The sequence below is a fragment of the Chelonia mydas genome, chromosome 1, assembly GCF_015237465.2.
Source record: "Chelonia mydas isolate rCheMyd1 chromosome 1, rCheMyd1.pri.v2, whole genome shotgun sequence".
NCBI classification, from domain to species: Eukaryota; Metazoa; Chordata; order Testudines; family Cheloniidae; genus Chelonia; species Chelonia mydas.
In genome coordinates, this window is record NC_057849.1 from 157501986 (window position 1) to 157527615 (window position 25630).

The 25630-nt window shown below is 37.3% G+C and overlaps 1 protein-coding gene across 2 annotated transcripts in view; it reads left to right on the plus strand.

Moving 5' to 3' along the window:
* Positions 1-25157, plus strand: part of BRWD1 (bromodomain and WD repeat domain containing 1) — a 113014-nt gene extending 87857 nt beyond the window's left edge. The window contains exons 38-42 of one of the 2 annotated variants that reach the window (XM_043538220.1): positions 2653-2885; positions 4117-4314; positions 4927-5904; positions 9817-10797; positions 16225-21585. In XM_043538220.1, the coding sequence (XP_043394155.1) occupies positions 2653-2885; positions 4117-4314; positions 4927-5904; positions 9817-10797; positions 16225-16427 (2593 nt within the window). In that variant the 3' untranslated portion in view covers positions 16428-21585. Of the gene's footprint in view, positions 1-2652; positions 2886-4116; positions 4315-4926; positions 5905-9816; positions 10798-16224 lie in introns of both variants that reach the window. The other variant, XM_037903863.2, reaches the window with a different exon arrangement.
* The last annotated feature ends 473 nt before the right edge of the window (positions 25158-25630 follow it).

A 25630-nucleotide genomic window follows, 5' to 3' on the forward strand; every position in this document is an offset into this window, starting at 1 on the left:
ATAGGGATAAGTTGTTATAACCAAGCATATATAGTAGGAAGTTATATTCCACATGTATTATAATGTGGTGTTGGTAGCTCATGGTGAAGTTTACCCAAAATTTCCAAGAAAATAAGCCTCAATATCCCTAATGCAACATGGTTAACTCCATGTTTTATTCCACACTTTGTGTGTGTGCATGGTGGTGTGGCAAGAAGGCTCTGAGGGTCAAACCTGGTGGTGGTAGTGATTGATGCAAATGTAATTAGTCTAGATTTATCACCTACAAATCATTTTCAGCTGCTTATCCACCAGTCCTTTTAAATGTGGTTTTCCCTTCTGTGCTTGTTATCCAGAGGCAATGGCTCTCATTGCCTAGCAACGTGTTTATTTGGATATATCCCTTTCTGTTGCCACCCAGCCATTCTGCTGCTGGCAGCAGAAGAAAGGTCCACCTACTTTGGCCAAATACAGCTCTTTATTTCCTTACTGTTTCTGGCAAGTAGTGAGCCAACTTAGGTTTTCAGCTCTTAACTGTAGAGCATATGGGGGCAGTGGCAGGTGCGCTGAGCTTATTAGGATCTGTTACAGGAGTATTCCTCACATTCTCAATCTGCTCCCTTCCCTCCACCAAACAGCAGGCAAGTATGGCTGAAATAAAGAAACACATTAAAGAGCAGGCAATGCTCTATCTGAAACATCAGTCTCATTCATATCTGAAAAGGAATTGTGTGTGACATGTTCCCAGCACACAGACCTTCACTGAGCCGAGGATTAGGGTTTCAGAGGATTATTGAGACCTCATTTCCTCTTCAGCAGAATTCAAGGAGTGCTTCAGATAGGTCTCTGCAAATTACAAGACACATCTTGACCACAGCATGCACTTCTTGTCCCTCAAAAAGAATCTCTGGCTGTATGAATTTGTGGCTGCTTAATTAGAAAAATCTTTTTTAGTGAGTCTATAACCCAAAGGAACCAAGTTACCACTTAGTATCCTAAAGTGGTAGGTATTTTCTAATGTGAGCAAACAAAATGGCCTCCTTCAAGGCTCCCCAGAAATCTCTGGATGACTTTCCTATATGTGGTGGATTCTCAATCTAATTCTTGCCCCAGATCTTTGCCCGTGAAAGAGGACAGGGGGAGGAGGTCACAGAGGGGAACACTTGGTATGCTCCCAGCTAAAAGTCTGCTAGGAGGTAGCTACAGAAGAAGTGTACAAACGTTCCCATAAACCAAGAGATGTAGTTTTATGTGTAAGTCTCTTAAGACAAGCAGAACAGATGCAAGAGGTGCAAAATCCTCTCTGGCTAAGGCCAACTCCACACTAAAGATTTCTGCCAGCCCAGTTGTGTTGGCCAGAGAGTTGAAGAGGTGTGGTTCTTGACCAACATAGTTGTGCTATCAGAAGCCCCTATTAGTACACGCAACTATACTGGCAAAATTGCACTTTTACCCATGTACTTTGTTTTTTGCTTAGGTGTGGTGGAATAATAATCTAATAAAGGCACAGTTTTGGTGTTATAAGCTGCATCCAGGGTAGGAGCTCTTTGCTAGTATACTATACCGGTATAGCCATACCAGCAAAGAGCCCTTAGTGCGTATGTGGCCTAAGCGTACAAGGATGCCTTATTCTAAACACTGAAGAACTCAAGATTTAAAGGACTAGTACATATGTTAATTCAGGGCTTTATCAGGTAACAAATTTTCCCTTTAGGCTTTTTTAATGTTTTAATTTCATTTATTAGAAGAAATATTTCTGGTGTCGAACAAGTGCCCTTTCTCTCTTCCATTCCTCTACCAGAAGAGCATTGTTCTCCAGTAATCAAATTGAACCGCAGGCTTGTGTGCAGCACTCACACAGGCTAGATCTGAGTTACGGTGGAAAACTATAGACTTCGTGTATTCATATTTCTGGGTACTCACATTTTATTTCAGAGAGCTTTCTCCCAGATTGTACCTGTTAGCTGGGTGTCTTTGGGACTCTGTTTATCATAGGATATAATTGGTACACGTGGCCCTTTTAAATGGCTATTGCAACTGATAAGTGAGGATTCTAGGGTACATCAGAAATCCAAAGGCAGCTGCTGCAACTTGGAAAATAGGGGGAAAAACATGATCAGCCTCAGATTTATGTATATATGCATAGTTGATATCTCATCCATTTCCCCTGATTTAATCAGATATTTTCACTGTAGGTGTAAATTGCACTTTTACCATGAGCACTTAGCATCAGCTACTGAGTTGTGAATGGTTTCAGAGGAGCAGCCATGTTAGTTTGTATCCGCAAAAAGAAAAGGAGGACTTGTGGCACCTTAGAGACTAACAAATTTATCTGAGCATAAGCTTTCGTGAGGTACAGCTCACTTCATCGGATGCATTCAGTGGAAAATACAGTGGGGAGATTTATATACATAGAGAACATGAAACAATGGGTGTTACCATACACACTGTAACAAGAGTTACAACTGCAGACATAATAAAATTTAATGTTTTAGTTCACAAATTTAATCGCATTTCACCAAGTCGGAAATGGTACTGAATACAGTCTGTTTTCTAGCAATAGGAATTATTGCCTTTTATCCAAGTTTCCAAATATTTCATTATTTCTTATTGAAATATTCTGCTCGCTTACATTGTATATTACAGTTATTTCTATTTCCTTTATATGGCTAGAAATGTGAAGCAGAAACCCTTAAAATCTCAGGCAAAAATTGAATCTGAGCAGGAAGATTCTTCTACCCAACCTACCTCTAGCAGAGCAGCATGTGTTACAAGCCATAAAATAAATGCTAGCACCTATCCCCACAGTTCTGGTGAATCTTCTGATTCTGCTTGCATGTCCTCACGTGAAAGAAATGGAAAAGCTAGAACTACACCCGTAACAAATCATTCTGCGTTGTCATCAGGTGAGAAACAAAATCTGTTTTAAAAGCTGTGTTTGCTTATATACTAAACTTTAGCTATAAAATGTATGCTAATATTTTTTTGCCTTTGTAGGCAAAGTTACCATAATTCCCATAAATTCTAGCTAAATAACTCTTAAAAATACAAAGTTTTTAAAATGCCTTCTGTAGGAAAACCTTGTCTCTGAGAACTATGAATGTTTTGTAATAACATCTTGTGTTTTCATGCCGTTTGCATGTTAAGTATAGAAGTCTTCTGTTTTAAAGTTGTATAGAACCCAATAAGTTTCTTTAGTTTCAGCTTTTACTAGTGAAGAGCCTGCAGTAAGAGAAACTTATAAGTAAAAATACATTTATAATCAAAGAAGCAGACTTGTACACCATCTTTCAATCCTGTTGGTGATAGTCTTTGTGTGCCTGTACTCAATTTCACGTGGGGAGTCATCACGGAGCTAAATGGCTTGTTGAGGGGTGCGAGGGAGAAAAATAGTCCTATCAGCTATACTTATTTGCTGCTTTAAAAATCTTCTGCTAAATGTGAAAATGGAACCTGGAAGTCTCAGACAACAGTCTTAGCAAACAGTGCTTGTGATGAACACTTTGAACTTGTCATGTCAGTACATTTAACACATAAATATGATTTGTAGTTGTGTGTGTGTGTGTGTGTATTGCACACAACACGCTATGCCAAAAGGCTATTAAGATTTCAAAGTTATGCACTCAGATGAAAGGAAGTGCTGGAATTAATGTTGCCTATGCAACACACGAAGGCCACCCCATCACATATCACATTTTTATTCCAAAGCATGAAGGTGCTAAACTCTTAAAGAAGCCACCACAATTTTATTAACATTGCAAAGCCTTCCTTGAAAATGGCTGAACGTTTTTAGCTGAACCTTAAAAAAAGAAAAAATGCCACCAGACAATGTAGCATGAAAAAATTCAGCCCACATACTTAGTTTGGCAAAGTCATGAGCAACTGAAAACTGTCTTACAATGGAAAATGTCAGCCAGCTATCACTCACTATAGGTGACACTACCAGTGCCACCTATAATATATGCCCTACTGTCATTGTCATCTATAAACAATACACTGTGAAACTAATTATATGGAAGTGATATGTGTAAGAAACATTCTGTAACGTATAAACCAGCAAATTACAGCTACTAATTAATTTTCAAGGTAACTAACTTACTGAGTTCCGACTTAGAATTCTAATATTTTTTTTACCAGAAAGTGAAATAGAAGGCTCTTCGGCTTCTTCCTCTGCCTCCTCATCAGGATCTTCCTCCTCTTCTTCAAGTAGCTCAGAGGAAAGTAAAGAAAGCTCTATGGCTCTTGCATCCCCAGTATTACACAATGGCATATCCAGAGCAAAGAACAGCAGCTTTAGGGTAACCAGAAATAGAGCAGCTCAAAGAAAGCAAATGGGTAAGATTCAATTAGTGTTTTCTGTGAATGGCCAATAACATAAGAAAATGCACATTCAGTAGTTAATATGTGGTGCAATTAAGTTCATGTTAATAACACTTCGAAAAGTTAAAACTGTATGTTAACATTTTGAGTACGTGACTGAGGCTAGCTTAGTGGCATGGCACTTGTACCAATACTGTTGCTGTAAGAGTTAGACTTTTCTCATCTTACTGTCTGCTCTGGTGAAATAATTAACATTAGCACTGAAGGAAGTTACTAGTAAGGCAAAGAGATAGTCAAACAGTGAGGATGAAGGTTTTGCAACTCCCTTAGTTTTTAATTATAAAAAAGAAATTGAATACAACTGATACTGATGGTATAATGATGATTTAAATACAAATAAAGCAAGCTTCAATTCACGGTGAATGCTCATCTTTTAGATTTGTGAAGAATGAAAATTGTTACCTTTATTTTCTAGTTAAATAAAATGTTCCATGTAAGTTGCAGCTACTACTACATTTGTACTTCAGTTTGTGCCTGAGTTGAACTTGTTTGACTTTACAGGAAATTAAATTTAACATAAATGGGTGTCCTTATATTTAAAATTGACAGCAATTCTTTATTTTACAGGATCGGTTTCTCAGGGGAATAGAAATATCAGAAAAACTGCCAGGAAAAGGCTATATAGAAGTGACTCTGAAAATACTTCAGCAGTGGCTTGTGAATCATTGAGTAACAAAACTGGTAGACATAGAAAAATTCCACGCAGAAGTGCTACTGTGGCTGCTAATAAATTAAAGCTGATGAGTGATGTGGAGGAAGAGATCTCCAGTTCAGAAAGTATTGGCATTGGAAGCAAAAACAGAAAACTGCCCCACCGCAATGCTTCTGCTGCAGCCAGGAAACTGTTATTGGAAGGCTCTGATGATGAGACAGGTTTAAAGTCTGAAAGTGAAAAAGAATTAAAAGAACCGTATGCAGGGAAGAAAAAACTTTCTCAGCCTGGTTCATCTGCTGCTAGAAGAAAATATATTAGTGAATCTGAAGATGGAAGTTCAGATTCTGAAACTGATACAAGAAAGGCACAAAAAAATAGGCAAAGCAATAGCAAAAAACCACCACACAGGAGAGTCTGTGCTGCATCTCCTAAAATTAAAAATCCCACAGTAGAATTTTCAGAGGACGACTCCAAAAGCCATAAGTCAGAGGATGGGATCAGTCAGGAAGTGTCCAAACAATCAACTTCTACACACAAACAGCATGCAGTGAGCAACTCATCTGAGGATGAGGAAGATTCTGAGTCACACAGGTGGAATGGTAGAAAAATCAAGAAGGTGACGAGTCAAAAACCTGTAACTCCATTCAAAAAAGCAAAAGTCTTGAGTGACTTGGAGGACACAGCAGAGTCTGAAACAGAAGTGAAGGAGAATGGAAAAAGTTCTGTGTCAGAGAGCATGGAAACTTCTGGGACTGCAGGGAGCTCAAAATCTGGACCGGATGCTAGTTTCAATTGCTCTTCTAATTTAGCATCTGAAACTGATACCAATAATAGTAACTATAGCGATGCCATAAACACAAAAAGGAGGAAAAGGGAAGTCACTAAAAAAGGTATGTTTAAAAACTTAATGTATCTAAATCTGATACGGACTAAATTAAAATGTAGGATTGGTGGTTATTAGGAAGATTTGGACTACACAAAATGAGTTCCTTGCCATTCTGAAGGAAGCTTGTGTAGGAATATTGTAAAGTGCAACAATGATAGAAGTATAAAGGTGTATGCTGTTAAAATTGGGTAGTGATCAGTGTAATTTTTCAGAGGAAAATTATTTCCCTTCCTCATGGCACTAGATCTCTTGATGAATGCTGAGTGTCTTACTATTCTGGAAGTATATTAATATGAAACTATTAATGCAAATATACTATTATATCATTTTTAACTTGTACTTTCTGTCCACATTGTAATATTTAGCACAGATGACAAAATATTCTTCAGTTGAGGAACATATTTAAGTATGAATTGTTTCATTTCATCCAGTAAGTTTACAAATGGTTTCACTGGGGACAGTTCATTAGTAGAATATGGAGTGTTATGGGTGACTCAGATATTGCCTTTGATAAGCTGTGCATTCAGGAATCAATAAATATGTATGTTCTAGATTCTGTTCTTGAATGTCATCATGATAACTATAGCTAGAGTATATAGCACACAGCCACTATTAAGGTTACCTGAGTGTTTTCTTTCTGAAAGCCCATTTTCGTTTATTACAACCTGGTGAATTTTTCACCTTTCAGGCTGGTTTCCACCTGAGGGTGGTCATGTTTTTATAAATGTGAGCAAAGGCATTTCTGCAGTTTTTGAGAATGAGTAGTCTGGAGGTGGGAAAATGCTTCCCCTATTCTTTAAAAACAGGACCGTGTAATTTTTAAAATATATATATATAGATATAGATATAGATATATTATTTTTTAAAACAGCTCCAGTTCTGGGAAGAAAGTAGAAATTTTGCATGGCTATAGGGCAGTGTTTCTCACCCTTCTTGATACCAGGGACCAGCTTGCTGCCTTCCTAAACTCTGCCAGGGAAATCTCAAGGATCAGCACCAGTCCGCAGACTGGTCATTGAGAAACACTGATATAGGGTAATATTTTCAAAAGCACCTCACTGACTTAAAAACTTTCTCAGTTAGATGCTTTTCACAATGTTACTCATAGGCCTTATATTGGAGGTGCACTTTAAAGTAAGTGTTCCGATTAGCTCAGATTATCACTATTTTTTTTAAAACGTGCAGGCATTGTACATTTTTAATAACAATACTTTTTAAAAATAACTCCTGGAAATATAAAGTAAAAGGGCTGTTAATGCAGTCGCATAAAATTTTGAATAGAAATAAGTAATATGGTGCCCTCTGTTGTCATGGGTATTTAATAAGGTTTCTATGATTTCCAGAGAAGCCCTGCTTCATTCAGTGAGATGTTCAAAAGTTCTTGCAAACCCCATATCATGGCTTGTCTACACACAATTTCTGCCTCAGTTTAACTAAATTTATAGTTGTAAGCAAAACACATTTACATCAGTATGAAAGTGTTCACACTGGGGAGTTGCACCAGTTTAAGTAAGTTTGTTTTTAAACTGATTTATGTAAATTGGTGCAAAAACTCTGTAGACCAGCTCTCACGTTAGGCATTTTTGTGCAGTCTGGCCTAGTTTTGTATCTAGGCATATAATGAAAGTCATATTTGAATTATTTCCTTTTTCTAGCATATTTCCTATGGAAAACATAAGATCGCAAAGTGAAGCGCTCAAGTCAAGAAATGTCATGTTTTAAGGTTGCATCTGAATACTTTGTATATTTGCCTCAGAAAAGTAATTTAAATTTTATGATCAACAGGGATTCTAGAAATCCTTTTGCCACAGGAAAAACTCGAAATTTGCATTTTTACAGAGAATCTTTAGTTTTTACATTTTGTGAAAAAATAACATATATACAGTAGAACCCCATTTATGTGAGCCTCCATTATCCGGCTCTCCATATTAACCAAATTGGTGCTGTCGGTTGTCAGCCCCAGGCAGTGGGGCTTACAGCTGAAGCTCTTTGCCCATTCTCTGGGTTATCCAAATTTTAGATGATCTGATCTGGCCTTGGCCCCAATTAGATCAGATAAATGGGGTTCCACTCTATATTGTGGCTAGGGAAAAAGTTCAGCCTTTCATTTTACTCACTGAAAAAAACAGATTTTTGGGTTTTTTTATCGGACAGTTTTGTTTTTTATCACGGGAAAGCTAGGATCCCTGATGATCACTTACTATTTTTTCCATAGATTTCCTGCAGGTTCCTGTATTCTAGCCCAAATTGTTTGCATTTACAATGGTGTAAATTAGGAGTAAATCAGCTGAAATCAATTAACTCTACTCTGAATTTACATGAATAAATGAAAAAATGAATTTGAATAAAATATTTGGACCTCAATATGCAGGTTGGATTTGTGTACAGCAGCAAGTGGGCCAGAGATGTATACTCATTTAACTGTGAGAAAAACTTATTAAATATTTGTATTTTTAAATTAACTGTATTTGCATAGAGAAAATCTTTTTTTGTTGACAGCTAGCATTTTATATTGTGTACACTATTCCTTTTTGCTTCTAAGAAGCAAGTTATAAATAAATGTTGAATCCCTGCCTGGTCCACTGCAGACTCTACCTGCTCACTAAATGAAGATGGGGCCCTGTGAAAAAAGTTAACCTTTAGTTTGGCGTGTCCTGACTGAGTGCTTCGTAGGCAGCCTTAATGTTGCTTTAACTTACAATATAAAATGCAGTCAGACCCTGATGTCAGCTAGCACTTCCTAACTAATCATACAGTATCTTTCGTAAATGTCAAATAATTATTGCTACAAAAATGACTTAATCGTTTGGGGTTTTTTAAAACACGGAAATATTTCCTTTGCTTATAGGTTTGGTAAAAGCATATATTTGCAAAACAAAGTTTGGGCTGAAGTTGACCAGATATAATGTCCTTTTATCATTACATCTTCCTCCTCAAATCTGAATTAGGCATTTTGTGGATTTTTTGGATTAAATAAAACAAGTTTTTGGAGTTCTAGAATACTAGTAGTATTTTTTTTCTACTTTTTAGATTCATTTCTTAATTCCTTTGTTTTAATTTTGTGGCTTTTATTTAACAGACTTAATACGGTGGTCGCCCACAGCTTTCTGTTGCCACAGATGATATGGTAATTTTTTAGGGCTCTGATTCATTCGGATGGTTTTGCATCACTCTGGGTCAAAGCAAGTATAAAACCAGCTGACCAAAGTTAGTAAAAGGATTACCCTTGTCTCAGCACATCTCCAGGTCACCTAAAACTGTTGTAGCACCACCTACGCTGCCACCGCACAGAACATGTCAGAGGGAAAGGCACATATCCAGGATGGGCTCCAGTGATTCCTGGCTATTGGATAGGCATTTGGAGCCATGGAGAGCCAGGAATAAGAAGAGCAACTTGGAGTTGTGCTCATGCACTGGAGACTCACCTAGTCCCTTGATGGCTCAAGGATTAGGGGAATGCAAAGGTGTTTGAAAGCCATCTTTGAATGGCCCTTGTCCCACATCTGGTCTTTTGCCAAGAACAGATCAACCAAACTGCAACAAAACAAATAATATTTTTTCTTGCAGGTGCATTCTTAAAATGGGGGTGAGGAGATGGACTTTTCAGGGCATGTAATTCAGAGAACATAAAAATCATAGGTGGAATGATGATATAGTTGGCCAAAACCTTAATTGCTCTCCACCGAATATAACATGTAATATGTTTGAATTACCCTTGCTATTATAAAATAAAAATACAGGTGTTTTTATCACCTTACTAAACACACAGTGTGAGCTGTTCTCCAGTGCTATTTGGGTTTGTACATTGTTAGTACTAAAATATAAATTTTTTTTGTTCTGTTTTAAAATATTTGTCATAAATTTGTCATTTTTAATTTAACAAATATTTCAATCATTTTTATTTTTTATATTATAGGATCTTTCTCTCAAGAGAATGGTCATAGCAGAAGAGCTACCAGGAAAAGGTTCTATGGGAGTGACTCAGAATATTCAAAGGGGGCTTACAAAATAGTGAATGACAAAGATGATGGTCGTAGAAGAATTCCACGTAGAAGTGCGACTGTGGCTGCCAGTAAATTAAGACTAATGAGTGATGTGGAGGAAGAGATCTCCAGCTCAGAAAGTGTTGGCATTGGAAGCAAGAACAGAAAACTGCCCCACCGCAGTGCCTCTGCTGCAGCCAGGAAATTGTTATTGGATGGCTTTGAAGATGACACAGGTTTAAAGTCTGAAAGTGAAAAAGAACTAAAAGAACAGTATATTAAACAGAAAACGCTTTCACAGGCTAGTTCATGTGCTAGAAGAAAATATATTAGTGAATCTGAAGATAAAAGTTCAGATTCTGAAATAGGTGCACAAATGGCACCAAAGAATAGGCAAAGCAATGGCCATAAACAACCACACAGGACAGTCTGTGCTGCATCTCCTAAAATTAAAAATCCCACAGTAGAATTCTCAGAGCAGGACTCCAAAAGCCATAAGTCAGGGGATGGGTGTAGTCAAAAGGTGTCCGACCAGTCAACTTCTGCACACACACAACATGCTGTGAGCAACTCTGAGGATGAGGCAGATTCTTTGTCAGGCAGGTGGAATGATAGAAGAATTAAGAAGATGACCAGTCAAAAGTCTGCAACTCTTTTCAAAAAAGCAAAAGCCGTGAGTGATTTGAAGAACACAGCAGAGTCTGAAACAGAAGTGAGGGAGAATGGAAGACGATCTGTGTCAGAGAGAATGGGACCTTCTGGAATTGCAGGGAGCTCAAAATCTGGACCTGATGCCAGTTTCAATTGCTCATCTAATTTAGAATTTGATACTGATTCCAATAGCAGTAACTATAGCAATGCCACAAACACAAAAAAAAGGAAAAGGAAAGGAAAAACAAAAGTCATTAGAAAAGGTAAAAATTTTAAAGCTAATGCATCTAAATCTATGATATTGTCTAGACAGAGGAAACGACGTAGGATTAATATGGATAATAATGACTGGGAGGATTTGGACTATACAAAATATGAAAGAGCTCCTCAACGCTCTAAAATCAGAACTAGAAATCAGGGTAGAAAGACTGCAAGATATGATGATAGAGATTTAGACAGTGTGTTCCAACTGGGAGATTACAGAACATAATGGAGGGAAATCTATTCCGCTTTTGTGGTAATATTAGAATTCATGATGAATGGTAGCTGTTCTTTGTCATGAGATTCAGGGAAAACATTTATATTTTTCTGTGAAAAACTTAATCCTGTGACTGTCCTTGTCGTATTTCAGATTGCATTTGCTGGTCCATGTAGCAGTATGTAGCAACTGATACCAAAAATGTTTCATTTTGGGGCAGTATTTCAGTGGAGACTGGAATGTTACTGCTCAGAGTAACAGTTTTCAAAACCAGTTGAACACTGGCCTGTATGTTGCTAGCACAATGTTGAGGATCGGTGCTGTATGAGAAAATTGATGGCATACGGTTTTAGAAATTTCAGAATCTCAAAGTGGACTGTTCTAACACCTGTTCCTTATTCTAAAGACTTCAGCTAACAGTAACCTAGTTTTATAATAAGTCTTATAATTAGTCCTGTTGATCTTGACGACATGAGTAAAGTAACAGTTACTTTACAAAGTAGAGAACTATTTTTATTTTTCCAAATTATTTGCTTTGTTAATGCAGTTGAATACATAAGAGCCATTAATTTAAATTTAAATAATTTTTATTATTTGACTGAAAGGTGTTGTTTTTTAATACAGTGTTGCTTCCATGAGGTAAATTGGAATCTGCAAAATTTATTTTAATTTTTGTTTTGATGGCAGTTTTGCTACCTTTTTTTTTTTTTTAAGGTGAAAACATAGTGTGTCCAGGATAGCAATATTCTGGTATTTATTTGGTGTCTGCATGCACTCCTGTTCTTACTATTGGTGTAAATTTTTCAAGATGATAAAGCTTTTTGTCCAACAGATACAGAGATGTCCCCTATATCTGTTTCTCCAGATTTCATGGGATATTCTGATTTTTCGTGTGTTCAGCCAAAGTGTTAAGTCACTCTTATGGTCCTTAAGAAATTTTCTTATGTGCAGCATCTCACTGGCAGACAGTTGATAATGAATAGCCCAAAGTTATGGTCTCATAGAAATGTTCATTAGCCTAATTTTGCTTTTGCAGTTTCAACCTATTCTCGAGTTTATTCTTCTCCATTTCTCATCTTTCTTTCATATGCACTTCCATGTGCTAAATGAGATGTAGTTCCAGTTTGGGAATTTTTTTGACAACTTGGCTCATCAGAATGACATTGCGATTCACTGGGCCATATCTAGTGTGTCGCTACAACTTCCTCTTTTAGGAGATTGGTGGTTCTTTCATAGTTGAGCCAACTTTAAAGACTCTTTACAGTCTGCATATTCTCTTTTCCTAACTATTCCAAAGATGTTAGGGAGATAGAGACACTAGTCCCCAAAACTGCTCTAACTACCTTATCTCCATCTTCTCCCTCCCCCCCCCCCACCCCCCCTGCAACCTCCCAAAAAAAGATTGCAAAAAGTAAAGAAAGAACATCCCAAGTGCCCTAGCAGACCTTACTTTAGAGAATTCCCACAAATATTGCAACAGAAGCAATTGGGCGAGTATTTTTTTTTTTTACTTGCTCTTTTTGTTCTATTGTAAGTGGGAGGCATCTATACCATCCTCATAGGGACTACAACTAGTTTTAGGGCTTGGAGAATTCTCATGACTTGTAATCCCCAGTAAAGGGGATTGAATCTAGCGTATGGAGTTGTGGTACATGGAACTTGTATACATACTCTTTAGAAAAATATAATCTCTCTCTCTCTTCCATCTCCTTTTTGCAGAGTGCTTTTTTTAACTATACTGCAGAAGGACCAGTCTTTTCACTGGAGAGGTCTGCGCTTTGTGAAGCCAGAACATATATTGCTTTACTCGTGGTTAGCACCCTCCATATATTTTCAACTTCATGTAGCAAATCAGTAGGTTGAATAGGAGTGTGGGGGAAATAGAGGCATGTTTTTACAGTAACTCTAAGATCCTGGATGAAATAATACTGTAGCTAGCAATGGTAAATAATTCACCAGATAGTAAACTGAATAAAGGAAAAGTAAGAATTTAATATTTTATATTCATATTTTGTTAGCCTATATTGTACCTTTGCATAATTATATCTGTCTTATAGCTGCAGTACTCTTCCCCCTTTTTCTAGTCTCAGAATTGTTGTTGAATTTAAAGTAACATGCCCATGTACTACTTTACTCAGCTTCTAAAAACTACTTTTTTTTGTTTGCTTGACACCAAACATGATTAAGAATGAAAACACAAAAGATAACATTAAACTACTCTGCCCATCTTGCCTGGGCGTGGGCTTGAAGAGAGGGTTACTATCTTGCATACCCCACTGTAAAAAAATGGGGCCCAGAGTTATTTTCCACCTCTAACTTGACAGCTGAGGAAAGATGACCTGCCTTAACTGCATTATAATAAGTTAAAATCTTCATGTTAAAGTTACCCTTTTCCAGCTATTAATTCAACCAAAATAATTTCTTCAAACTACCAAATATGAGGGGGGAGGATATGGAGTTGGGTCATCGCTGTGTTTCTAACACAAACTTGTCAAAATGTTGCCATTTCGTTCTTGCAAACTGACCTACGTTTTTCTTGATTGCCACATAACTTATTGTCACACTTTAAAATGAGTATTGTATGCCTTCTTCGGCAGATAGTTTTGATATATTTTTGAGACATATGGGTATATGTTTACATGGGGTGAGAATCTCAGGAAGAAAGTCATCTAAGGTGTTTTGTGACTAATTCTGCTATCTTGGCAATTTCCCACAAGAAATAATTTTTTGACCTATTAAGATCTAAACACTTATTAATTTCTGCCAAATACACCAAGTGATTTCTAACATCAATTAAATGTATAAGAATGGCAGGTAGAGTAGATGATCAGCAACAAAACAGTCACTGAGCCCTTGATTGCCCATTAAACTTTATATGTAGCTGCATTGCCATAGATACTTATTTCCATTCAGTTAATATTTTTTAAAGTATTGGCTTTATTTTCAGCACCCTTCAGTAATTTTTTGGTATTAAATGGCTCTTATCTGAAACTTGTTTTGTAAGTAGAAAATATTTGAATCCACTATATAACTTACTATTTTTGGAGACATGAAAAATTATTTTTCAAATTCTTTGAAGAGTTTTTTTTAATATTGTAAAAGGGAATCTTTAATTTTTATATAAAATATTACATCCAATTTGAATTTATATATTTTGTGGTAGAAAGGAAAGAGAAGTGATATAAACACCAAGGAAAATTTTCCTGACTTAAGACTTTATGTATTTCCTTTTAAAAGAAAAAAAAAGCTGCAAAATGCTATCTGTTCAAAGGTGATCAGTTAAAGATTTTTTTCTTAAACTTCTGTGGGAAAGTTGTTAACCATGATAAATGTGAAAAGTGCCAAAATAGATCAGCCAGCATTGAGCTTTGATTTTTTTTTTTTTTCTGGGGCGGGAGGGGGATGCTCTGAGGGGGAGGTTTTGCCATTAGTATGAAAGGTGGATGTTTTAACCTATCTGTCATCTTCTGCAGCTTGAAGAAAATCTGGTTTATATCCCTTTTTTTCCCATTACTCTCTGGTTAAATTGTAGCTCTCAATGTATTGTACTTTTATGTTCTTGGATTCAAAATGTTAATATGTCTTCCAGTTTCTGATATCTTAAATAGAGCAAAAATTCAAATATGAATCATTGTCTCCTCTCTTAATGAAAGAGTGCTAATCCTTCCAAAAAAAAAAATTATACAATTCCCGAGTTAAAACGTGTCGGTTTATTTTTAATGTTTTTTCTTTACAAAGCAATAATCGGTTTTTAACAGCTAGATCAAACTGGCAACGATAAATACAGGTTTTCTAATACTGGATCAATGGTGCAAAACCTTTCCAGCCATGAGGGCAACATCTGTTAATGCCAAACCTGAGGGATGCATCTAATTAATATAGTAAATTATGAAGGATTTTAATCTGAGAGATAGCTTATCCATAGAGCTTCTTGATGTCTTGCTTTTTTTTTGAAGGTGGCCATACTTGTCATGAAATAATTATACTTTATATAGTACTCCTCACTCCCCAGATACAGCAGCCAATGCATTGAAGTGCTGATAAAATAGAGCAGTGTGATTGCTGACATTGTGTTATGGTTTGTTTGTTTAAATTGGTGTCCCTTTAAGCAATAAAATACTGCCCTCTTAAAATATAAGCAATGAAATGAGGGCATCTAATTTTAAAGGAAAGACTGAAAGACAAGATAGTATGTGTCAGGCAACATGAATGTTCTGAAACTTCTAGAAAAGCAAAGGTGTTCTTAATAAAATGAGAAGGGATGGAAAGAGTTCTGTGCTGCATGGGGCTCACCACAGCTGAAGCATAATCAACTGCTGATCTTGGATGTGATAAGATCTGTGTTGAGAGTAGTATGTAAAAACACGTGCATCATGGTACAAAGCTAAAGATGTGGAATCAAAATGTATTCAGAGCCAGCATCCTTAAGGGCTTCAAAAACCAATAGAGCTGATTTAAAGAGACACTGACTAGCACATTTCAAATGTGAGTTGCAAATATCCTTAGGCACCACATCTGCCCAGGAGGACAACTGCCATTTCTGTGCTTTTATAATTTTCCTGTCTTTAAAATGTTTTTATCTCCTCTATTGCTGTGTAGAAAATTCCACACATACAGGAGAAACTATTCTTTTATGTAGAGGAAAAAGTGAAACTAAATGTTGGCAATATTTTAGTGTAAATATGCAAAGGAAAACTAAAAATGGGAAATTTATTTTCTCATTTTTTCATTTATAGTAATTTGGGGGATTACTCAGACAGTAATGTAATTATTTTAAGTTGATAGGTGTCCGCTTTAAACCATTCTGCTCCTCAATAGGCAGCCAATATGACAAATGTAAGGCTGTCATAATATAATTGTGATAGTTTAAATTAGTATGCAGCTCCACTCTGAACAGGCTGCATTGGTTTCTGCTGAAACTTAGGCTGATTTGACCCAAATTCACAGTTTTAGTGCCCTGAAAAAACATTTTCCATTGAATTTACAATTTACCAAAAAAATTTCACTCAGCTCTAACTGGACACAATAGAATGAGGTTTATATGATTCATTTCAAAGCACTGCAGCTATTTTGTTTAGTTACTTTGCTCCAGATTTTCCAAAACCAAAGAATTAAGGATGTTCTCAAGTTTATCACTGTTAAAGTGCACAGATCAGTGATGGGGTGGAGGGGAGGTGTCAACATTTTATAGTCCCTACCTGTCCTGTTCTAGACTGGAAGAGGATGAACTCTTTCTTTGGAACATCAAGCATCAGGATGAAATTGGTGATTCAGGCAAACACTGTTCTCTGGATCTTCAGGGTACTTGTCTGCACAGCCAAAATCATGGCATCACAAATCACTTTGCAGTATTGGGTCAGTGCTTCCAAAGTCCAGCATTTCTGGTTGTCCTGGCAGCACCACCATTTATGGTAATTCTAGCAACTGCAGTAGGAGATTTATTGTATATACTCCTTTGATTGGCTTGTGTGAGGGGAGACATTTTTGGGGGGCATTTACATTTAATTGGGACATCTCCCAGGGAACTAATTAAGCTTAGTAATACTAAATAACAATACTTAATAAGGACAATTCTGCCTACACCACATTTTTTTAGGTGTCTCTTGAACTAGCTTTCAGTCCTGTTATGGCTGTGATACATGCCGTGTGAGAACTTCAGTAGTTTCTGTTCTGATATGTTATATTGGCTCTTTCCATGCCACTACATATTGCCACCAGTGCAGCTCCTGGCACTAGGCAGGCAGCAGATGTAGTCCTTGTCTCATTGTAGACAATGCCTTCCATTCAACTCCTAGATGGGCTTGTCCAGAGACAACAGGTTTTGCAGTTCCTCTGACAGCAGCGGCTTTACTAATAAAAATTAGTGTATGCTCTTACTCAAGAGTTCTTAATGGACACAACAGGTCGTCCAGCAGATGTTCTGATTAAATGGATTAAGATTAATAAAGTGTCACCACCTAGCACTTCTGTAGTGCTTTCCATGAATTTGTTTTTCAAATTTCACTTTTTCAGAAAATTGAGAATTTGCCAATACATTATTGTGAAAAAACATGAAACCAAAATGTATAGTGTCAACCTTGCTATTATATATAATTTTCACCACAATATTTTATAAAGTTGTTTTGTTTTGAACACCCAATATTTACTGAGAATGTATGTTCACTAGACTATGAAGCACTAGAGCCCTACGCAGATTCAAAATTTGTATCCACATCCATCTACAAAAATGGTCCGTGAATATAAAGTGGATATCCGCAGATTTGCAGATAGAAAAGTTGTATCCGCATCCAATCCATGATCCGCAAAAATGGTCTGCAGATATGGATCGCCGCATATATAAAGCAGATATCTGTGGATTTGCAGGGCTCTGGTAATAACATGCTTTCTGATCAAAGGCTAAATTAGAAATCTTTTTTTAAAAAAGATTCATCCACAGATCAACATCAAATGTATTAAAGATACATTTCTGACCATCTGAGAAGGGTAAAAAGGGGTTTGTCCTTATTTGCTGCTTTGTGATATACAGATAACCTAAAAAGCTTTTTTTCCAAAAGTTTTTTCTGTTTTTAATCTCTGTGGATTGTAGGTGGTATTGTAATTACAGTAATAAAATATACAGTCTTAATACAGTTTTATGGAATTTCATTAAACCAAATCTATAAACAGTGATCCCATCCTACCATGGAATCCATCAGTGCAGCACAGTCCCCCCCCCTGTTTCCTTTATATATTATTCTTTTAATATCTAAAGAAATTAAACAAACTAGGTTTTAAAGACACATCATGACATGTCAGAGAACATTAGATACTATCAAGTACTTTTATATTTAATTACATTAATTATAACATAATTAAGTTATCTTTTTGGAAAATTAACATTTCTTTACTAGTTTTGTACTTTCTGTTGTCAGTTTTTTCACATTCCACCCCTATCCCTGCCTGTTTTGTGTCTCAAAAGGAAGATTTTTTGGTTTTTGGCCTTTCTGTTCCCTGTCACTGTGTAGTATCTGAGCACCGGTCATCATGAAAATAGAGAGATATTTTGTCTGTCTTGCTTCACGGTCTGTAGAATAAATAGCATTGTAAGTAGGGCCCTACCAAATTCATGGTTCATTTTGGTTAATTTCAAAATTTTTAAAACTGTAAATTTCATGATTTCAGCTATTTAAATCTGAAATTTCACATTATTGTCATTGACCCAAAAAGGAGTTGTGTGGAGGGGAGGGGGGTTAGCAAGGTTATTGTAGGGGAGGTTGCAGTACTGCTACCCTGAATTCTGCGCTGCTGCTGGCAGCAGCAATGCCTTCAGAACTGGGCAGCTGGAGAGAGGCAGCTGCTGGCTGGGAGCCCAGCTCTGAAGACAGAGCTGCCACCAGCAGCAGCACAGAAATAAGGATGGCATGGTATGGTATGGTATCGCCACCCTTACTTCTACACTGCTGCCTGCAGAGCTGGGCCCTTGGCCAGCAACCGCCACTCTCCGGCCACCCAGCTCTGAAGGCAGCAGTGCAAAAGTAAGGGTGGCCTTGGTATGGTAGTGCCACCCTTCCTTCTACGCTGCTGCTGGCAGGGCGCTGCCTTCAGAGCTGGGTGCCCGGCCAACAGCTGCCACTTTCCAGCCACCCAGCTCTGAAGGCAGCACAGAAGTAAGGGTGGCAATACCGTGACCCTCCCTAAAATAATTTTGCAACTCCCCTGCAACTCCCTTTTAGGTCAGGACTCCCAATTTGAGAAACGCTGGTCTCCTCTGTGAAATCTGTATAGTATAAGGTAAAAGCACACAAAAGACCAGATTTCATGGGGGGAGACCAGATTTCACAGTCCACAACATGTTTTTCATGGCTGTGAATTTGGTAGGGCCCTAATTATGAGTTTATAAGACCTCGTGTCTCTGTGTGAAGAATTTAAGGGAGAGCTATTCTGAAGAAATGAGGTATGTGTTCAGTTCTGAAAGTGTTACTGCCTGTGATCATTACTTTTGTGGGAGTAAGTTCCACAGTCCAGATCTGGGTTGAAAAAATTCTTTTACTTTCCTGATCATTTATCAACTGCATAAAATATTAAAGTTCTTCTGGTAATAGAATTTGTACTTTCTTTGCTTTCTGAATGGCTGCCTCTGCCTTAGCAGAACAAAATTTATTACAGGTTCATAAATATGTGTAATTTCTTTTAGAGACTTCTTTGCAATAGAATGATAGTTTTAACACTACTCATAGATATTTAGAATCTGGAAATCATTCCCCTTCTTGAAGGTAAGTAGTGATTTTTTGATTGACTGTCATTGTGAGCAAAGAATGTCGCTTCCTGTCCTTTTATCTCAAACAAAAGCACAACGTTGAAAGTTAAAAGGATGTCCATTGCTGATCTTATTTTAAATAATTACCCAACGTAAACTGCACATCGCTGAGAAGTGCATAATCTGTACTTTAATTTGTGTATTTCAGCATTAGTAGTAAAGCTTGTACCGAGTAAACTATATGATTTTAATAGAAATGTAAGTTATTTAAAGGAACTTTTAAATCTTTATTTTGTAGAATCAACCTCTGAGGAGATTGGACAAAATACAAAAGTGCTCAGGAGCAGGACATATATGAATGACTACAAAAAATATACAAAGTTTTCTAGTGAGACATTAAATGCCAAAACTGTTACTAGAAAAAAAACTCCATGCAGAAGTGCTACTTTGGCTGCTAATAAAATTAAGATAATGAGTGATATAAAGGAAGAGCTCTCCAGCTCAGAAAGTGCATGCACTGAAAAAAAGAATAGAAAACTGCCTCACCGGACTGTGTCTGCTGCATCCAAGAAAAGGCTAAGGGACAGCTCTAAGGTAGATGCCACTTTCAAGTCTGAAAGTGAAAAAGTAAAAGAGCAACATACCAACAGTAAAACACTTTCTCAGCCTAATTCAGCTACTGTTAGAAGAAAATATATTAGAGAGTCTGAAAGGGGAAAATCTGAATCTGAAAAAGAGACAAAGATGACACAAAAGAACAGGCATAGTAATGACCATAAGCAGCCACACAGAACTGTCCGTGCTGCGTCTCTTAAAGTGAAAAATTCTGCAGTGGAATTTTCAGAGGATGACTCCAAAAGCCGTAAATCAGAGGATGGGAGCAGTAAGAAAGCTTCTGACCAGTCGACTTTTGCATGCAAACACCATGCAGTGAGCAACTCTGAGGATGAGGCAGGTTCTGAATCAGGCAAGTGCAAAGGTAAAAAAACCAAGGAGGTGACCGGTCAAAAGGCCGGGATGTCTTTCAGAAAAGCAAAATGCTTGAGTGCCATAAAGGACACAGAGTCTGAAACAGGAGAGCAGGAAGGTGGAAGAAGTTCTGTGTGCCAGCGGACTGATCCTTCTGGGACTGCAAAGATTGGAAAATCTGGACCTGGTGCCAGTTCAAATTGCTCTTCCAATTTAGAATCTGAAACTGATTCTAGTAACAGTAGCTATAGGAATGCCACAAAAACAAAAAAGAGGAAAAGAAAAAGAAAAACTAAAGTAATTAGAAAAGGTAAAAATTCAAATGTATCTAAGCCTTCCAGAAGGCCCCAGCGAACAAAACGCTCTAAACTTAATCAAGAAAATGACTCTGACGATGTGGACTACACCAAATATAAAAGAGCAAATCGACGTTCTAAAATAAGAACTAGAAATGGGGGTAGAAGGACTGTGAGATATGATGATGATGGTGGTGGTGATGATGATAGAGGTCTAGATGACATAGATTGTGGAACATAACCTTAAGAGGAAAAGCCAGTCCGCTTTTTTTATGGTAATAGTGCTAGGATTCATGATGAATGCTGGCTCTTCTTTGTCCTATATTTCAGGGAATATATTTATATTTTTCTATGAAAAAGTTATTAACGTCAAATCATGACTCTCCTTTTCATATTTTGACTTGCACTTGCCTGCCCATGCAGCAGCATTTAGCACAGATGCCAAAATGTGCCTCATTATAGGGGCAAAATTTTGTCTTTACTGGTATTTTACTACATATAACAAGAGTTTAAAAAAAGTTAAACACCTGGCAACAGGTTAATAGCAGTATGTTGAGTATTATTTTGGGTGCTGCAATGTGCTACTACCTGGGCCTTACAATATAAGTGCATTCAAGAACAGCTGATTTTAACACCTCTTAATGTATGAAATCTCATTCAACAGTAACAGACTTGCAAATATTACTGTACATTATAAAAATAGTGGTGAATGATGACATTACAAACATCAGAAATAATAAATGAATATTACATTAATAACGAATTAGTACAGCTTTTCAAATGTACAGTGCTACCACTATTGAAAATACACAACCTGAACCAACTAGTAATGGAAAATATATATTTACCAATTTTTAAAAAATGGTATTGGTAAAAATAGGGTTTTGCAGACAGGTGGTACTGTCATTTTTAATATGTGACTTCCATGCTGTAAATTTGAGACCACGAAATGCAGGTGAACTCTTGGGCCTAAGGGTTTGTGTGTGTTTATGTTTATAAAATATGAAAAGAAACATGTGCTGTGTATTTTTTAAAACTTGTGTATTTAAAACTTGTTTATCTTTTAAATGGGTGAAAAGTTTGAGGCTCAGAATATTATTTCAGATGTGTTTGCTACAGTTGCCCACCTGCTTCTTTAAATTTAAACTTTTTACCTTAAAAGTGCCTCATTGTTAGATTGTTGATAAACCACACCAAATTCTGATTGTCGTCATACAACATCTACATGCTGATGTTTAAGTTGCCATTGTTGAGAACAAAAATAATTTCAACTTATTATAACATACAAGGGAAAGGGAGTTGGACAATTATTAATGTATATTTTTCAAACTAAAAATATGTAGTTCTGCATCAGTTTCTGATGCAGTTTGCAAAGTGTTCAAGGAGTGGTATTTAAATCCTTCTCAGTGGCTTGATATGGTGCAGTGCAGTAAGAATCTCAGGAAGAAAGATGTTCATGAATCTGATAGCATAAAGACTTTTCTTAATGACAGTTTTATTTTCAGTGGTGCCCCTTCATACCCAAAATTCATTCCGTTAGTTCAAATCTAATTGTTTTGCTATCAACATTTAACCCTTCACTTTGCTGTCATAGATCCGTGCTGTCTAACCTTTAGGGCTTAAGAATCAAAAATACTATTTCAGTAAGGTCAAGGGACTACAATAATTTCTCTACCATGTTTCTGCTCTTTGCACTGTTCTGGTGGTATAAAGGTAGTGGAAGCCATCCATAAGTCCACTCCTGGAGATTCCCCCACTGTGGGGGTTGTCCCCCGTGGGCATATGGCACAGGTGTATCCTACATCTCTCTCCAAGTTCTGTAGCTAACCACCTGCATTGAGGGTGGAGAAGGGCATGTTTGAGGGGTGGGAAATTGGCTGGAATATTAGACTCCGGCTATTTTAGCTGGCAGATCATTCCTTGAGAACCACAGCAAGTTGGCAAAAGTTGGAGCAGTCCCCAGACTGCTTCAGTCTGCACCATTACTGAAGCCAGAGCTGTAACTGGTGGTTGGTTTCAACTTTTCTCCCCCTTTCCTCCCACATTTCCTGATCTTCCTTGGCTAGTTGTGAGGGAGAGGAGCCGTCCTTTGCTCGGTGCTCCCGTAGGATCAGGAACAGGCACAGCTAGTCTGTATTAAGCCTAATGGAAATCTAGTTTATACCATTTGTGCCCTAATATTTTGTTCCTTTTCTGATTTGAATATAGCTCTTAATTCAGTATATTTTTGTAGACATTTGTGGGTTTAAATTGTTCATCTTTCTTTGTCTCTGATTATTTAAGCAGAGCAAAGATGCCAAAGTATGAACCAGATTGTCTATTGAGATTGTTCGCTGTTTTAAGTGTTTTGTATTTAGTACTTTAGAAATGCCCTTGTCAGAAGGGATAAATGTTTGCTTTATCTGAAAATTAATTGGCTGCATTGTTCAGTGGTTGCTTGGTTGGGCTGGTAATTAGTGGTTTTTGAAGTGTAATAATTTGGAGTCCTGGATTAAACCCTTGAGGATATAAGGGAGCCTCAGAATTCTTGCCATCTAATATAAGTATAAATTAAGTAGGTCTGTTAGGATTTTTATTTTCAACCTTGGTGTGTAATTTTTGTTTAGGCCTAGATTTAAAGAGAGATCTTTTAAAGTTCAAATACAGTACTTTCAAAGGAAGTATACAAATATAATTATAGGTTCATAAAACAAGCCTAAATGGTTGGGGACAAACTCTGCCCATTGATGCATTCAAAGGGCTCTCATTCTGTGCATGAGAGGGGAAAATTTGGCTTTTCTAAAGTACAATCTTTCATAAGTCAACTTGCATTGTTCATGCTACACATTTACAATATTTGACAATCATTCTCTTACACACACCCTAATCACTGGGAGAAAATAATATTTTATTCTATGTTATCATATGCTCCTGGATGCTATTTCAGTTTACTATGTATAGGCAGGTAGTAGAGGGTTCTGGTTACAACAGGAGGATAAACATTTAAAAGGTAAATGGAATTATGTCTGCTGATTCTTATTTAGCAATCTTCCACCCCTTTCTCCCAAAGTCAAACAATTATTCTTTCACAAGCATCATTTGTAGGTGAACTACAAGGCTATTTTTCACTATTTTAAGTTGTAACTCCATTCTCAGAAAACAACTCCCTGCACTGCTGAAGGCTTTATTGATGTTACTCAGCAATTGCAAGAGAGTTGCAGCATTTACAACTCTGGGCTTGGAAAGTGTGGGGGAGAAGTGGAGGGGGAGGGAGAGTGAGGAACAGCAGTCCATCCTGTTCTGTGTCAAGTTGTGGGCAGAAGAAAATGTTGAAAGTGCTGCTTGGGCAAGCAATAGAACTTGTCCACAATGTGTAGGAATGTGTTTGGAGGTGGACCCAGCTAATACGAGCCCATGTGCTATACCCCCCTTTGGGCCATAGTATGTGTTATAGGGGAAGTGCTCAGCTTCCACCCTACCTCTACCTCCAAATCTAATTAGAGCATACCCTGTTGTCAATAGCAAGCATTAACTGATACATTTATGGATGCCCCTGCCCAGAGCAGCAACACACTGTACTCCACAATAGGCTACTTCCACCTACCCTGTGGAATAGTTCTGGCTGGCAGGTTCCTTGTGAAAGGAGAGGCACTAGGCTGCATCTCTGTTCTTCATTATTCATTGGATAAAACAAGATAGACTATAAGATGGAACATCTATTATGAATCCAGACGTTGAGGGGGGAACTTCAATCTAGTTCTGTTGCTACTTGTATACTTTAATATTAAAATAGTGATGAAAGAAACATGTATATCAACAGAGAAAATAAATACTGCTTTTTCTGGATCCCCAATCTGAGACATTGGGGTGGTGCCTCTTTCTTCAAGCATAGGAGACAATTAAGTCTTGTCCATAGGGCTCGGCCCTGCCTCTGGAGACCAAGTGGCTGTTCAACAATCCTATTTTATTTTTAAAATACTAGTTTCTAAAGCATGTTTTGGGGCAGGGTTGTGTTCCTTCAAAGGGAAGAGCCTCCCCATTTTTCCTATGTGGTCCCTCCTCATTATGGAAGAGTAAGCCAAAAACCCAAGAAGTGCTAAGAGGAGAAGCAGCAGAAGAGGAGTTCTGACATAGCTGCTCACTACCACGGATCTTAAATTGTCAGTCTGGAGGGCAAGCTAGGACATCTTACTCCCTGCCTGCTGAGACGTCTTCCGTAACCTCTCTGAAAAGACAGGGCTCAACAAGTTGGCCCTCCTCACCTAATAGGGTTTGGGGTTAATTAGACATAAATCCCCACATTTCCCCCTCCTCCTGGTTTTAATCCATTCCAGAGTGGAAAAGTTGCAGAATTCTGGCCTGCTGTCTGACTCTTCTTTTTTTAAAAAAAAAAAAAAACAAAAACCTCAGAGCTTTTACAAGGATCCACGCCTGCATTTGTTACTAAGGGGGATGTTAAACAGGGATAAACTAGGGATAAACATTTCAAAGTCAGCATGCCCAAATAATTTGCATTCAAAAGTGCTAAAAAAGTTGACCGAGGAGATCTCTTACTTAAGGATGTTAATTCTTATTAAAACTTGGAGTACTGGGCAAACTCCAGAAGACTAGCAGAGTGCTAATGTGCCAGTATTAAAAAAAAAAAAAAAAAAAAAAAAAAAAAGGGCAAGCAGGATAGCCCAAGTAATTACAGACCGGTGATTCTGACGTCAATCCCAGCCAAAATAGAAAAGCTGACAGGGATTCAATAAATAAAGAATGAAAGGATAAGAATACAGTTAATGTCAGTCAACACAGTTTTATGTACACTGGTAGTATTAAAAAAAAATTCACTTTTTGATGAGATTACAAATTTGGATGGTAAAGATAAATGCACAGAAGTATATTTTGAGTTAGTACACAACATTCTGATTAAAAATAGCACTGTGCAATATAAATAATGGACATGTTAAATGGATTGAAAACTCTCTAATTGACAGATCTTAAAAAGTAATTATTGAATGAGTGTGTTACCAGGGTGGTTCCTTGGGGATCTGATCAATATTTTGATTAATGATAAAGTAGTAAATATAAAATCATTGCTGCTTAAAACTTGTGGATGACACAGATTGGAGGTCAGAGTAGCAGCCATGTTAGTC